The sequence below is a fragment of the Polypterus senegalus genome, chromosome 4 (assembly GCF_016835505.1).
Source record: "Polypterus senegalus isolate Bchr_013 chromosome 4, ASM1683550v1, whole genome shotgun sequence".
Classification (NCBI taxonomy): Eukaryota; Metazoa; Chordata; class Cladistia; order Polypteriformes; family Polypteridae; genus Polypterus; species Polypterus senegalus.
The window spans coordinates 3048511-3063150 of NC_053157.1; the positions used below are offsets into that span (position 1 = coordinate 3048511).

General features: G+C 43.7%; 1 protein-coding gene across 1 annotated transcript in view; it reads right to left on the bottom strand.

Annotated features, from left to right (window-relative positions):
- zgc:154142 (uncharacterized protein LOC555481 homolog) overlaps window positions 1-14640 on the bottom strand; it is a 101054-nt gene that overhangs the window by 5939 nt on the left and 80475 nt on the right. Inside the window, exons 20-24 of the mRNA XM_039752697.1 lie at window positions 12631-12795; window positions 9465-9577; window positions 5158-5252; window positions 4792-5066; window positions 1329-1489 (exon numbers count right to left, since the gene is read on the bottom strand). Coding sequence (XP_039608631.1) covers window positions 1329-1489; window positions 4792-5066; window positions 5158-5252; window positions 9465-9577; window positions 12631-12795 — 809 coding nt within the window. The remainder of the gene's footprint in view (window positions 1-1328; window positions 1490-4791; window positions 5067-5157; window positions 5253-9464; window positions 9578-12630; window positions 12796-14640) is intronic.

The following is a 14640-nucleotide window of genomic DNA, read 5'->3' on the forward strand; positions in this document are numbered from 1 at the left end:
GAAGTCTGTACAAATTTTGAACGAGAACTTTCACTTTTGGCAGCCTATTTCAAATATATGAGCTGCTGAATCCTTTCACACTATCTATCTATCTATTTATTATATAGTGCCTTTCCGTTATCTATCTATCTATTATATAGTGCCTTTCCATTATCTATCTATCTATCTATCTATCTATCTATCTATCTATCTATCTATCTATCTATCTATCTATCTATCTATCGGCTGATACTTTTATTCAAGGTAACTTTCAACAGGTGGTTGCAATTCAGTGTGTATCCCAATGTCCTCCATGGCCTAATCATCCCCTGTCTCTATCTGGCTATCTCACTCACCCCTTAACCAACTAATAGCTAATGTGTGGTGAGTGTACTGGCACAAAATGGCTGTCATTGCACCATTCAGGTGGGTGCTGCACATTGCTGGTGGGTGAAGTGGCTCCCCACTCTCTATGTAAGGCAGTTTTTCCCAAACTCGGTTCTAGGGACCCCCGGTGGCTGCAGGTTTTTTTAATTGAACTCCTGGGCTAATTAAGTGAACTGATATTTCCCATGTTTTGTGTTTAGGGAACAATATATTAATTAGAAAACTAAGTTTGCTAAAAAAAATATTAAAATGTACCAAGCAGTTATATAGGAATAATTTATATTTTTTCTTTTTCTCAGTATTTTCACCTTGATTTTTATTCTACTTTTTCAAGGTCTTCTAATTGTTTTATTCATCCATTATTTACTAATTAGTGGGTCTGACTCTAAAGTAGTTGCTGCCTTTGATTATTCTGTGTTGTTTGCCCGAGTGTCTGCTCTGCTCGTTTTAAATTGTCATTATTAAGATACAACGAAGGGGGGAAAACTGCACAGAGAAAAGGGTGAAATATAAAGAAATCAACAAAAGAGAGTTAAGCATTTCAATCTAGAGCAAAAGCAGAAATATTTCTAAATGTCTTATAAATTTAAAAATCCTGCTGCTGTGCTTTTCTGAATGTCGAATAAAAGAAAAAAAATCCCAGCTGATTAAATGATCTCAGTGTTATCAGGTGTTGTCACCGATTAGGAATCTGCTTGGAACAAAAACCTGCAGCCACCGGGGGTCCCCAGGAGCGAGTTTGGGAAACACTGATATAAATAATTTTTTTTTGAATAGTGAGAAAAGCTCTATGTAAATGTAAAGAATTAATGTCATTTCTTTTGTTTTTTCATATTGGAGCTCAGGCAGGTGAAGTGACTTGCTCAGGGTCACACATTGTCTGCAGCGGATTATGAAGTCCAAAGCCCTGAGCCCGATGCCACACTTTTTCTACCACACACATTAAGAGTTCACCTTCTCACCTGGCAGATCGACTTGAGCTCATCTGGTGATTCGTAGCCAGCGCAGATCATGGATGGATGTACCTTGTCCCCCCAGTATTCCGGCTTACTGCAAGTGTCGTAGGGAATTATGGGTAATGCAGCTTGGTTCAGCGTCTTGGATACATACAGGAACGTGGAACCTGTAATAAATTGGGAGGACAGAAACTTTATACAAATGATTCTGGGGATTCAGGGGATCTCCCAGATCTGGACCAGGGCATCACTGAGCTCCTGGACAGTCTGAGGTGCAACCTGGCAGCATCAGATGGACCAAAATGTAATGTCACACCCAGAGGTGTTCTATTGGATTTAGGTCAGGCGAGCGTGGCAGTCAGGCCACCCTCATGAAGTCTGTTTCTGATTGTTTGCTCAGAGACGTTCACACCAGTGGCCTGCCTGCCTGCTGGAGGTCATTTTGTAGGCTCTGCCAGTGCTCCTCCTGTTCCTTGTTGCCCAAAGGAGCAGATAGCGGTGGGTCCTGCTGATGTGTTATGGACCTTCTACAAGAGGCCTTGTCCAGCTCTGCTAGAGGAACTGCTCATCTGTCTCCTGGAATCTCCTCCATGCCCTTGAGACTGTGCTGGGAGACACGGCAAACCTTCTGGCAATGGCAGGCACGTGGTATTGATGGAGAAGTTGGACTACCTGTGCCAGCTCTGTAGGGTCCAGGTATGGCTTCAAGCTACCAGTAGTGACACTGACCATAGCCAAACGCAAAATGAGTGACAAAACAGATGAGGAGGGAAAATGTCAGTGGCCTTCCTCCACCTGTTAACCCACTCATTCCTGTTTCAGGGGTCATCTCATTGTTGCCCCCCTCTAGTGCACTGATGAACAAGCCCCTCTGCTACTTAACTGAGCTGATCACAAGTGTCATTGACTTGATGCTATACAGTGATCCCTCGCTATATCTCGCTTCGACTTTCGCGGCTTCACTCTATCGCGATTTTTTTCTTATACACGCTGTCACAAGAACGAGACATGGACAGATAAAGGTTTGGGGCAGCCACCTTTAGCATAGAGAAATCCGACTTGTGGGTGTAATTTCAGCTGAAGCTTCCCAGTGAGAATTTGGAAATTTCGACTTTGCAGTTGAAATGGAACACAGCATTAGAAAACATCCATTCGTCCATTAACCAGCTCGCTATATCCTAACTACAGGGTCACGGGGGTCTACTGGAGCCAATCCCAGCCAACACAGGGCACACTGCAGGAAACAAACCCCAGGCAGGGCGCCGGCCCACCGCAGATTAGCAAACATGTCCCAAAAAAACGAATCCAAAATCACAATCCTCAAACAGAAACAAGAAGTCTACAAACCCAGACGGAATCAAGCAAAGTAGCCAAACTTGCAAAATTCCAACAAACAACTCTCTGCCATGAACCTAAGAGTCCCAAAGCACTTAAATTCCTAATCATACGTAATCCCAAAAAATCCACTAGAGTTGGATGTCACTGTCAATCCCTGGCTGATAATAAGTACAAGCATGGAATCTTTATAAAATGAAAAGGTTTACCATATTATACTCGCGTTTAAGTTCTCCTGCGGATAAGTCAGGGCTTGATTTAACCGTACAAGTTCCAGTATTTTATCATGTCGATCGTATAAGTTGAATGACGAAAACACACGCTATTGGTCAAAGAGATTACGATATGCTAACGTCTACCAGAGAGAGTAACAAAGGAGCACATGGCCTTTTCTTTCTATGTATTGTGCCAGCGTGACCACACGGTAATACCCAAACTATTCCGAAGAGACGTTTGCACTGATTTGTGTTTTTTGTATCTCACACCCTCGCACACCTTTATCGTAAGAGCATCCCTTATATCCGATGGAGCGTTCGAGCAGAAGAAAATATGAAGCTGGTTTTAAATTTAAAGTCATTGAAGTGGTGAGGGCGGCACGGTGGCACAGTGGGTAGCGCTGCTGCCTCGCAGTTAGGAGACCCGTCTGGGTTCGCTTCCCGGGTCCTCCCCGTGTCTGCGTGGCTTTCCTCCCACAGTCTAAAGACATGCAGGTTAGGTGGATTGGCGTTCCTAAATTGTGCTTGGTGTGTGGGTGTGTGTGTGCCCTGCCCAGGGTTTGTTTCCTGCCTTGCGCCCTGGGATTGGCTCCAGCAGACCCCCATGACCCTGTAGTTAGGATATAGCGTGTTGGATAATGGATGGATGGATGAAGTGGTGAAAGAAATTGTAACTGTGCTGCTGCAATAAACTTTGATGTGTCTGAGAAACTGGTGTGAGATTGGAGGGGAAAAAAAAATTAAGTGTCATATTTTTGAATGGGCGTATAAGTCAGGATCTGATTTTATGATTTCCCAAGACCCGACTTATACGCGAGTATATGCGGTATTTCACAAAATGCTCCTCAATAACAATAATGCTCTGTAGAGCACAAGAAGCCAAAGAATTGTCTGGGAATAACAAGGCAATCAAATGAAAACAAAGTCCCAAAACAGCAATTCAGAAATGCAGTTACGGAAGTCGATATTCCAAAAAGGTACTAAAAGCACAAGTATAGCGATTCTGGAGTGCATTCACAATGAACCGCCAGGGATTGTGGGAGACCCTCCGGATTTAAAGGGTGCAGAACAGTTCCTGGTGGTGGTTGGCAGGTGGCTGCACCTCTTGAGGGTCCACCCACAAAATGCACAGAACGTGAACCAATCAGCTTACATACATAAACAAAACCAAAAACAAAGAATAATGCACATCAACCAAAGTAACATTACCATAAATAAAAGAATCAAAAACAGACATAAAACTTGAATTGGAGGGAGGAACCCTGGCTGAGACACGACACTCTCAGTGATCCACTGGCTGGGTCTCTCGTTCAAGCCTTCTGATTTAGGCAGAGGGAGGAGCCAGCAACAGTGACATCAGGGTGCTCCCACCTCCTGGGGCTCCACCCACAAAGTGCACGGAATAGAATCACATTTAAAGACCCAGCATATGAATACGTTCATCAAAAACAACGATAAAACATAAAGTATCCAAAACTCCAGGTCACTACATACCAGCCAGGTCCACCTCACACTGGGCTCAGAGACAACTCCATCTGTGCTCCCTTTCCCCACTTGCATGAGCCAATCCAAGGCAGGATCCTTCACTGGCAGCCGTATACCCAGCCAATGGAGGAGCGTGCCTTGTGAGTGCTGCTCTATAAGGACTTTTTTTATTCACACAACACACACCCCCTCTTCATGAGCTCCTTTAATGGTAGACTGCTCAGCACAACATGGTATCCCTCTCAGGTCTGGTGGCTTCCCCCCAGAATCTTCACGCCAATAACACCACCACTGCTCTCACGCTGTGCCAATACCCCGACTCGGTAAACGTCGCCTGCTCCTCCAAATGCCACCTGGTGACACAGCACTGCCCTGTCACCTCACTCAAAGTGACAGCATCTGCCCCTCCACAGTGGCTTCACTCAGCTGCTCACCTTTTTCATCACCCCAGCCGGTCGCATAACACATTTCGCCTTCTTGCAGAGAAGCTGTGGCACTTGGCAGACAGATGGGACTGATTTCTTGAGTCATGTTCACTTTTGAGCTGAAATGAACCAGAGCGATGTCGTTGGCCATGTCCTTGAAGTCAGGATAGAGGAAATTCTCGTGACGAATGACCGCATCAATGCCCACACACTGCTCGGTGGGCTCCAGCGCTGTCATGTTGTGCTTCCCCAGACAGACTCGCCACAATTTGGTGTTTGGCATCCTTTAAACAGAAACACATGCAGTTAAACCCATCTTGGTGGGCACACATCTGCCAAGTTGTATGACTAAAAGTGAAATCAAAGAAGCCTTACTGGGCAAAGCAGTGGGCAGCTGTGAGAAGCCATTCTTCATGAATGAGGGAGCCGGCGCAGGAGTGCTGGACAGGGAAAATGGGCAAAAGACGGATCTGGAGGGAAGGAAAGACAAAGGAAAGTGGGCTAAGCTGCATTTAATAAGACGTCACTCATAATGGGCATTGTGGTAAAGAGTGTACATAAAGGGATTATTAATATAGCGCCTTTCACACCAAGCACTTCTAAAGGCAGAACAACCAGGAGGATTTATTTTATATGGTATTTTTGAGGGTCTCAGAAGCCTTCCTCCATTCATATTTTCACTAGGGTGGCACTAATCTAATATCCTGGGTTCAAATCCTATGCTTGGAGTGGAGGTTGCATGTTCTCCCCATGTAATTATTACTTACCTGGCACTTGTATAAAAGGAAACATTTGAGAGATACAATTGGTTACATTTGTTTTGATTTTTTATAATTGGTCCACAGGCTGGTGGTCACATGGTGTCAGTAGTGGGATTTGGTCTCAGAATCTGAAGGCTCGAAGCCCCTCAGCCTCACCATATGCGCAGGTCTTCCCTGGGTGCTCCACTTTTCATACCACATACCAAATACCGTGCATTTTGGGTTGATTGGTGATTCTGTATTGGAACTGTGGGCCATGTAATGGACTGGTGCCCAATCCAGGGTTGGCTCTCACCTTCTGCCCGATACTCCCTGGTGAGGCCTCTGTCCTCCTGGACCTTGAATTTGATTTCAGAGGGTTTGTAAGATGGATTCAGAAAGTCTTCAGCCCCCTTTCACTTCACTATATTTCATTTGAAAAGGAGAAATTTGTAAGTTTTGCCAATCAGTCTATACTCAATAAGTCATAAAGACAAAGTGAAAACGGGACCAGCAAGGTCTGCAGATTCATTAAAGATCAAAAGCTGAAGTCTCTCCTTCATAGAAGTGTTCAGTCCTTTAATTCAGTACTTTGTAGAAGCCCCTTTGGCAGAAACTCCAGCATCGAGTGCATTTGGGTAAGTCTCTAGAAGGTTTGCACAGCTGGATTTCGGCACTTTACCTCATTCTTTCTTACAGATCCTCTCAAGCTCTGCTAAGATTCAATAGGATGCATTTGTAAACTGCCATCTTCAGGTCTCTCCACATATATTTTATGGGATTGAAGGCTTTGGCTGGGCTACTTAAGGGCTTTCAGAAATGTGTCCTGAAGTCACTCCAGTGTTGTCTACGTCATTGAGGTGCTGAAAGGTGAACCATCACCCTAGTCTGTGCTGGTTATTTTGCACCTCTAGGCCAAGCTTATTAGTGAGCCAGCCGACTGTTCGGTAGCTAATCTGTGTGGTTGGGTCCCCCCCACTTATGAGCGGCACCCTAGACGAATGCCTAATTCACCTTAACGGTGGCACAGGCCCTGGTGCCATGCACTCTGGAGCAGGTGTTTCTGCAAGGACCTTCTCAGTATTTGGCTGCATTCTTCCTTCCCTCAACTCTGACCAGTCTGCCTGTCCCTGCATCACCACTGCATGATGCTGCCAGCACCATACTTCACAGTAACGATCGTATTAAGCAGGTGACGATCAGTGCCTGGTCCTGGTCAGACAGCGGGCACAGAGTTCTGCCCAAACAGTTCTCATCAGACCACAGAATCTTCTCCCTCAGCTCTCAGAGTCCAAGTGGGCTGCCATATAACATTTACTCAAGAGTGGCTTCCATTATAACGGTTGTTACATATCGTGTGTGCTGTGTCTGTTTCTGCCCCCTTGTTCCCTTTGGAATATACAGTATGTTCTAGGTATCGAGTATTTAAGGATATCTCTTTAAGGGGAGTACGGGGCCAAACCACACCTGTGGGTCCTGGCATAAACGCACTGGTGTGTGTGTCGTAAGAGGATGGACCGTCTTTAAAAAAGAAAAGGGGGCGCATTTTGAAAAAGAGAGGATTAAAAACTCCGTATGTAGATCGGTTCGGGCGCACGCAAAAAACGAGTGCTGGCTGACCAGTGGAGGACATCGGGGTGCGTAGAGCTGCCTTTTATTTGTGACTAGCAAAATATCCACACTTCGCAGCGGAGAAGTAGTGTGTTAAAGAAGTTATGAAAAAGAAAAGGAGACATTTTCAAAATAACGTAACATGATTGTCAATGTACTTGTCGTAGGCTTCTTTTAGTGTTGAGAGTGAATTTGATGATTGTAAAGAGTTTCATTTATGATTGCAAATGTCGTGTATGAGAAATGCCCATTTTTAGGATGTACGGATCTTGTTGTAAACGACGTTAGCAGTTGTGTCCGCTGAGCTCAGTCTCGAGCATGCAACATACATTCGGCTGTGTGAGAAGCCATCTTGTGTCAAGTCAACGCCGACCTTTTTTAGAGTCTGGCCCTGTCACGTATTGATTGACCCGGCGTTTGAATTAGAATGGGAGGTCAGAGGGTATGAGAGGGCCTCCGCCTGAGCCAGTTCCAATGAAGACAGTTGCCTCAATGAGGTTCTTGTGCAGAGATGTGATCTGAAGCCTGTGGCCGTTACAAAGTTTTGGTGGTTGTAAGTTTCGTAGTAACATAAATGGTGTGCCGACCTTCAAAAGTAGAATATGTGGAGGCAGGCCCGGAGGATTAAGAGTGTGAAGAAACTCTACCGGATAGTGCCCCATGTCCTCTAGTTTTACAACAGAGTCGACAGGCTTATATGTTTTTGTTTCAGAAGTTAGTTGGTGAGGCGCAGTGGGTAGCGCTGCCCCCAAAACAGGAATGAATGGGTTAACAGGTGGAGTGTTTGAAGGGTCAGTCCCCTTAATTAGCAGCCAAACAATAATGAAATACAAAATGAACCAAAACACCTAGTGTCCATCATACAATATCTGAAAATAAAGAAAGATGAGGGTCTCAGGAATGCTGATCTGCTCAAGACCCCAAAACATTTTAACATTTTAGAAAAGAGAAAATCCACAATTTCGGACATGTCTGCTATTGTACAATGAGAGCAGCAACAAGCCATGGAATTAAAGAACGAGTTTAATTAACAACAAAAATCGGCGTCTGATTGAGAAACTGATTGGATTTTGAGGCCCTGACTTAGGTGGTCTTCTGTTGGCCCCGTCATTTCACATTTCATTTCTGTTTGGATTCCATTTAAGGAAAGAAATGAAATCAGGGGAAAAAAATCTTAAAAAAAAACAAGTCAATTAAAATGAAATGAAAAGGAGTTAATTAGCAGCAAAAACCAGTCACCAATTAAGAAAAAGGTTAGAGTAAAAACCTGCAATCACTGCGGCCCTCCAGGACCAGAGTTGGGGACCCCTGTTCTAGAGAGCATTAAAGATAGAGGGGTCAACTGGGCTACCCAGGTAATTTGTGTGCCTGTTATTTCTATTTTGTGAGTGTTTGTTTTATTTTCTTCTTTTGGACTGTGGCATTAAGTAGGGTGGTCCCCCAACTTTTGTCTCGTGACCCTATGTTGATTTCATACAGCTCCTTTCTTAACGAAATGCTTTACTAAGCACATCCTTTATTTTATTCACCCATCCTTGAGTCCTCCATTCCCTTTCTCAAGCCACTTTTTCTATTACTGGGTTATGGGACGCTGAAGGCCTTCCCAGTAACTAGAGGTGTGCGTTTAAAGCAAACTGGGACTGGCAACCAGTGCCGTAAGAACCTCAGAAGCTTAACAAATGAGAGGAGACCACTCAGTCCACTTGTCATTTGTTTGTTTAGCTCATAGCTAAGCTGTCCCCACACCTCATCAGAATCTTCTTTAAGGTTCTCAAGGGGTCTCCTTCAACTCCATGATGTCCTGGAAGTTGGTCCCTGATTCCCACAACTGCTTTGCCTAAAGAAGTGCATTCTGGCTTCAGTCCTGCGGGCTCGTCCGCTAATGGGGAGTTCACACTCATTCACACAAGCCCAGACTGGGTGCCAGTTCAAGGTCCTTCACACAACCAGTCGCTCATGCCACTTAATATAATATAGGCATCTTTTTGGCTGTGAGAGGAGTCTCATGGTGGCATAGAAAGGTACACTGGGCTGAGAGTTGAACCCTGGTCCACCGAGCCCTTCCCTCAGTTCATGCTTTATTTTCATTTTGTGATGCCAACCCACCTGAAATGGGAGTGAAGTGCAAATCTGCTTTGAATCAGAAGCCAAAGTACAAAAATCTAAATTTCACTGGATTCTACATGGGACAACACGGACCTTATTGAGACCCCAAACACCACCCAGGTGACCACAGTAAAAGATTTTTTGTTGTATGAAGTCACCAGTATGCCTAATTCATTCAAGGAATTCAACGAATTAATGGCACGCTGGGCTCCATCCCCATCCCACCTGCAGTGAGGCCTGCCAGGGCCAGGAGTTTGGGATGGCCTCTTCACCATTCACGATCTTCAATGCTGAGGTGGAGGGAGGGACATGAGGGATGCCACAGTCCTTTGGCCAGTCTGCAGAAAAACAAAAAGAAAACCATGTAACATCACTGAGGCTCGGTCCTGATGGTCATTTAGGAGCAAGAGGAGCTTCCTATAGACAATGTGGACAGTCGTCTCACCCTGTCAAACCGTGGAAAGTGAAGACATTAGATGTGACCTCATGTGGGTGAGGAGGACATAAAACCGGATGAGAGACAAGCCTGATAAATGAGATACAGCAGAACATCCTGCTTTGACGCGAGACGCACCTTCCTCTCCTATTTCACGAAGTACAATGTCCAGGAGATGAAATGGACCTGAACTCATGGCCAGGAATTACCAAAGTCATCAATGCTTAAAACACTAAACGCAACTGTAGCCAAAAATCAGTAGTAAACCACAGAGCAGACTTGTTTTAAATCCGCAATCTTGGATGTGTTGCAGATATACGGTTTATTTCATTTTTTTGTGTGAAATTTTTTACCTTTTTGCAAATACTTGTGTTTTTTTTTTTTAAATAAAATTTTAAATTGAAATAGTTTGTCTATTGGTAGCTTAATTTTCATTCTATACATTGTCATACACGTGCGCTTGGGGGACACTTTTGCAGACTCAAATAGTGTTTGGTTATTCGTCAGGCGCTCTGACCTAATCCTCGCTCTTCCCCTGCACCCCAGCCAAAGACCCTGCATCTCAATGACATCACCATCGGTCCACTCACTGTTGACATCACTTCTGACCAACCCTGATGACATCATTTCCTCCTACCCAGAATTCCCCTTCCTGCCACATCGGTTCCTGTTCCGGCCGTCCTGACTCCACCTCTTCTTCCTACCCAGTCTCAACGTGTTAGTCAGTTCAGTTGTGAACTCCGATTCTTCTCTTTTGCTGATTTCTTAGTATACGGGGTCGCCATCCCCAAAGCTTTTTCTGTCTGCTGCCTAATTGCTTTTTATCACAACATTTATTTTGGCCATTTTCACCTCCATTTTGTTTGCGCACACCTCCATTTTGTGGTCCTGTTGCTGGAAAAACATCCCACACTGCTAGTGGTTGGTCCTCGGAGATCGTTGTCTTTGTCAACATCGTGACGTGTTTAAAAGGTCATCGTGATGCCCACTTCCCAGTTTTTTGTGCCTTGAGATTCTTTGTTCATTTCTCTAATGGCTTTTGCCTTGCGCTCTAACTTTTTGGCTTTGGTGACGGTGCGGTTACCTTCCATGTTTTAGCTAAGTTTTTGTTTTTCGATTACGGCTTTTCTTCTCAGTTATGTATCAAGTATTTCTGTTGTTCTGCTGATGTAGACAAGCAGGACGTGCACAGCACTGACGCCACATGCTGCACATGTCATTTTACACCATTCTTCTCTTCAGATCTCCTCGGTGGACAGAGACCATCGGTGGACAGCTCTTTTCGCAGGAATCGACGGGTAGAGGGGTCCTTTCATTGGATTGGCTGGACCAGCACTGACTCAGCTGTGGAGTGGCCAATAGGGGGAGAGGCAGCTTGATGGCCAGACTCTGAACAAATCCAGATCTTATTATGGGATATCATCTAGTGTTGAATTCTGTTCTGTACTTGTAATATTTCTGTTGCACTATTGTAATGTATTGAGGATGACTTGTGTTGTACAGGGTGGGGCATAAAGATCTCAAACATTTCGAGGGACAACTGTGCGGGCTGTAGTGGGGAGTAGAGAGGTGGGGTAGGTCTCGTTCGGTAGGTTAGGCTCTGCCGCTTTTAGTACCCATCATGAGTTGGACCGGTGAACATTGAGGCTTTGTTGTTGAAGTAAATTATGAGAACAACCATTCTGTGATAGCGATGCAGAGAGCGTTCCGTACCCGCTTTGTGCCCAGCCGAAATGCATCTGTACCAAATCAGAAAATGATTTTGCTATTGATTTGTAACCTTCAGGTCCACACTAAAAAAAAAAAAATCATCACCTGGTAGACCTAGGGCCTTTAAAACTCCAGAAAATGTGGAAGCAGTAAGAACATCCATCCGCTCATAAGCATGCCATGACCAGAGTTTGAGGAGGATTCTGCATGCCGATTTAAAACTGCATCCTTACAAAATGAGGTTGGCTCAAGAATTAAGTGAGAGAGATCATGCCAACCGTAGAGCCCTAAGTGCGTAAATTCTTGAACAGGTTCCCGCTACAGCTGATCTTCTGAGTAGCGATGAGGCTCACTTCCATATCGATGGAGCCATAAACAAGCAGAATTTTCGCTTCTGGGCTGAACATAATCCTCATTAACTCCACGACCGAATGACGGCTCCACTCTCCTTGTGTAACTTTGGTGTGAATAGCCCGTACTTTTTTGAGGAATGTGGTGCAACAGTAACTGTGACCTATGACCAGTACGCTGAAGTGTTGGGGACCTTTCTGTGCCCCAAACTGGATGATGTGGAGAACAGAACATGTGTGGTTTCAACAGGATGGGGTCACAGCTCACACAGCATGATGTTCACTTGGAGTGTGGAGGGAAATGTCCCCTGGGCATCTGATCTCTTTAAGGGGAGACATGGGGTGGCTGGCACAGTCACCAGACTTAAGCCCATGTGACTTTTTCCTTTGGGGATACCTAAAGGAAAAGTTTTTCAAACATCATCCTCAATCTCTTATGGATTTGAAGGAAAGGATCAGATAGGAAATCAACTCCTGAGATAACCTGGAGAGTGATGGAGAACTTCTGGGAATGTCTTCAGCAATGTTTTGCCAACAATGGCCGCCATTTGTCTGATATGATTTTTAAAACCCATTAAAACTAAATATAAAAATCATCCCCTGTCCCTAATTGGCTAACTATCCCATCTTCACCACCTAACAACTCAACTAACTGGCACAAAATGGCCGTCGTCACATCACCCAGCTGAATGCTGCATATTAGTGGTAGTTGAAGTGGCTCCCCATTCACTGAAGCGATTGAAGTAGTGAGAGAAGCGCTATATAAATGTAAAGAATTATTATTATTATGATTATGTGAGTCTGAAACCAAAAAATAAGTTGATGTGATGAATGGTGAATTTCTATCTAACCGGCGGAAAAAAAAAAAGCGGTAGGTAAGTTTCATAAAACATACCGATTGAAATTGAATCCCAAGGCTGCATTGCTTTGGGTTGCAGGTTTGTTGTCCAGGATCCTCGGAAGCCTTTCTTCACTCCATTACTTCCACTGAAGAAGCGGATCACCATGGTGCCGTTCTTTGATGACAGAGCAGGAGGGATCGTAAGTCCACAAAAGTGACCTAGAAGACAAACGTGAAGCAGATTGGAACCCTGACTTAAATCTGACAAAACGTCCCCAATGCTGAAAAGAAAGACTTGAAGAGGGAGGGGGAAAACTGTAAAAAGCCCTGGCCCACAATACCAAAACCAGTGTTCTTTTAAAGTTAAACATCTATTTAAAAAAATATTCAAAAACAAAAACATGGAGGATCAAAAGTGTGCCTAAACACAAACAATGGGCATCCAATACCAAGGCCTAAACCCTGCAAACGTAATCCAGAAGCAACGCTAGAACCCATAACCCAAAGATCTAAAAGAGCAAAGTAGAAATTTTTAGAGAAGTTTTTAGTTTATTCCAATCCATCTGAACTAGTGTGGTGCTGTGGTATCACCTGTTACAGGGCTGCACTCGGGTCCTAATCTGGATCCTGAATTGGTTTGTCGTGTGGTGGGTGCGGCAATGCGCTGTATCAGTGCCTGCTCCTAACCTCTCTCTCTCTGGCCTGCTGATCCGAAAATGTCCTAACAATTGGGGGGTTTCAAACTCGGTCCTGGGGACCGCCTGTGGCTGCAGGTTTTTGTTCCAATCAGCTTCTGTTTTTTATTGGACTCCTGGACTAATGATGTGAACTGTTATTTCCCAAGTTCTGTGTTTTGGGAGCAACATATAGAAATTAGAAAACTAAGTCTCTCTATTATAAAAGAAAATCTTAGACAAGACTTTTTCTAAGAGATTTTTTCAAGTCCCGCGAGATGAGACTTTAGCCAAGAGATTTCATCAAGTCCCGCCCTCCTCTCGACCATTTTTTCAACCACGCCTGCGGCCCTCTCACCTCTCATTGGTGTGAATACTTTTGTCAGACGCAGACTCAGTTCCTGCGCTCTTAGCTCTTATAAATTTTTATGTTTTCCTCACTTTAAATTCCCAATAAAAGAAGACTTATTATGTCCAACTCTTATTGAAGAATTTCATCCTGAAGGGTTATCAACAGAAGAAATGAGTACACGGGCAATCCTAGCACTGAGAAATGATGAAATCAAACGAATTAACACAAAAATTGACGATCGGTTACACGGGAAATTGGTTAAATGTGTATCAATAGGCTCTGCTGAAACAGTTGGTGGTGATGGTGCAGAAGATGAAAACATCAAGTCTACAACCGTTAACACCGTCAGGTCTTCCACCCGCCAAATTACTGTTGAAAGAAGGACGTATCGTAATGTTATTATGTAATTTATGTCTGAGTGATGGGCTATGCAGTCGGACAGGATTAGTTGTATTCAAAATTGGTCGAATTCTGACGTAAAATTTGAACTGGCGACAAGAAATGTAATGTAGTCCATCTTAACATGAGACACCAAAGGAGATCTTGATATGCCATTCGTATTAAAACGTTTATAGTTTCCCGTTAGAATAGCTTTTACTATGACAATTAACAAATCACAGGGACAAACATTCGAAAAAAAACGGTTTATTTATTAGAGAGAAAGAAACAAAATTCACTCACAAGCAGTTATACGTTGTGTTGTCACGATGAAAGTCCAAACACAGAATCAAAATTCAATGCGATAGACGAAACGTTAATTCAAAAAATAGTTTTCACTGAAGTTTTACAGTTAAAATGTAAGTTTAAAAAGTATTTGCGTGTTAATTTCAAAGCCAAACAGAACAAAAACGTATAACGCAACAAATACTTCTAACGCAACATGAAACATAATTTACTTTAAATTTATTACAGTTTACTATTTTTTTTTTTTACTCTGGTTAATTACTCACTATAATGTAAAAAAGTTAGCTCTATTATGCATATGTAACAATTCCCATGTAAATAACAATCTGTTTAAATTGTACACCTGCTTCCCCA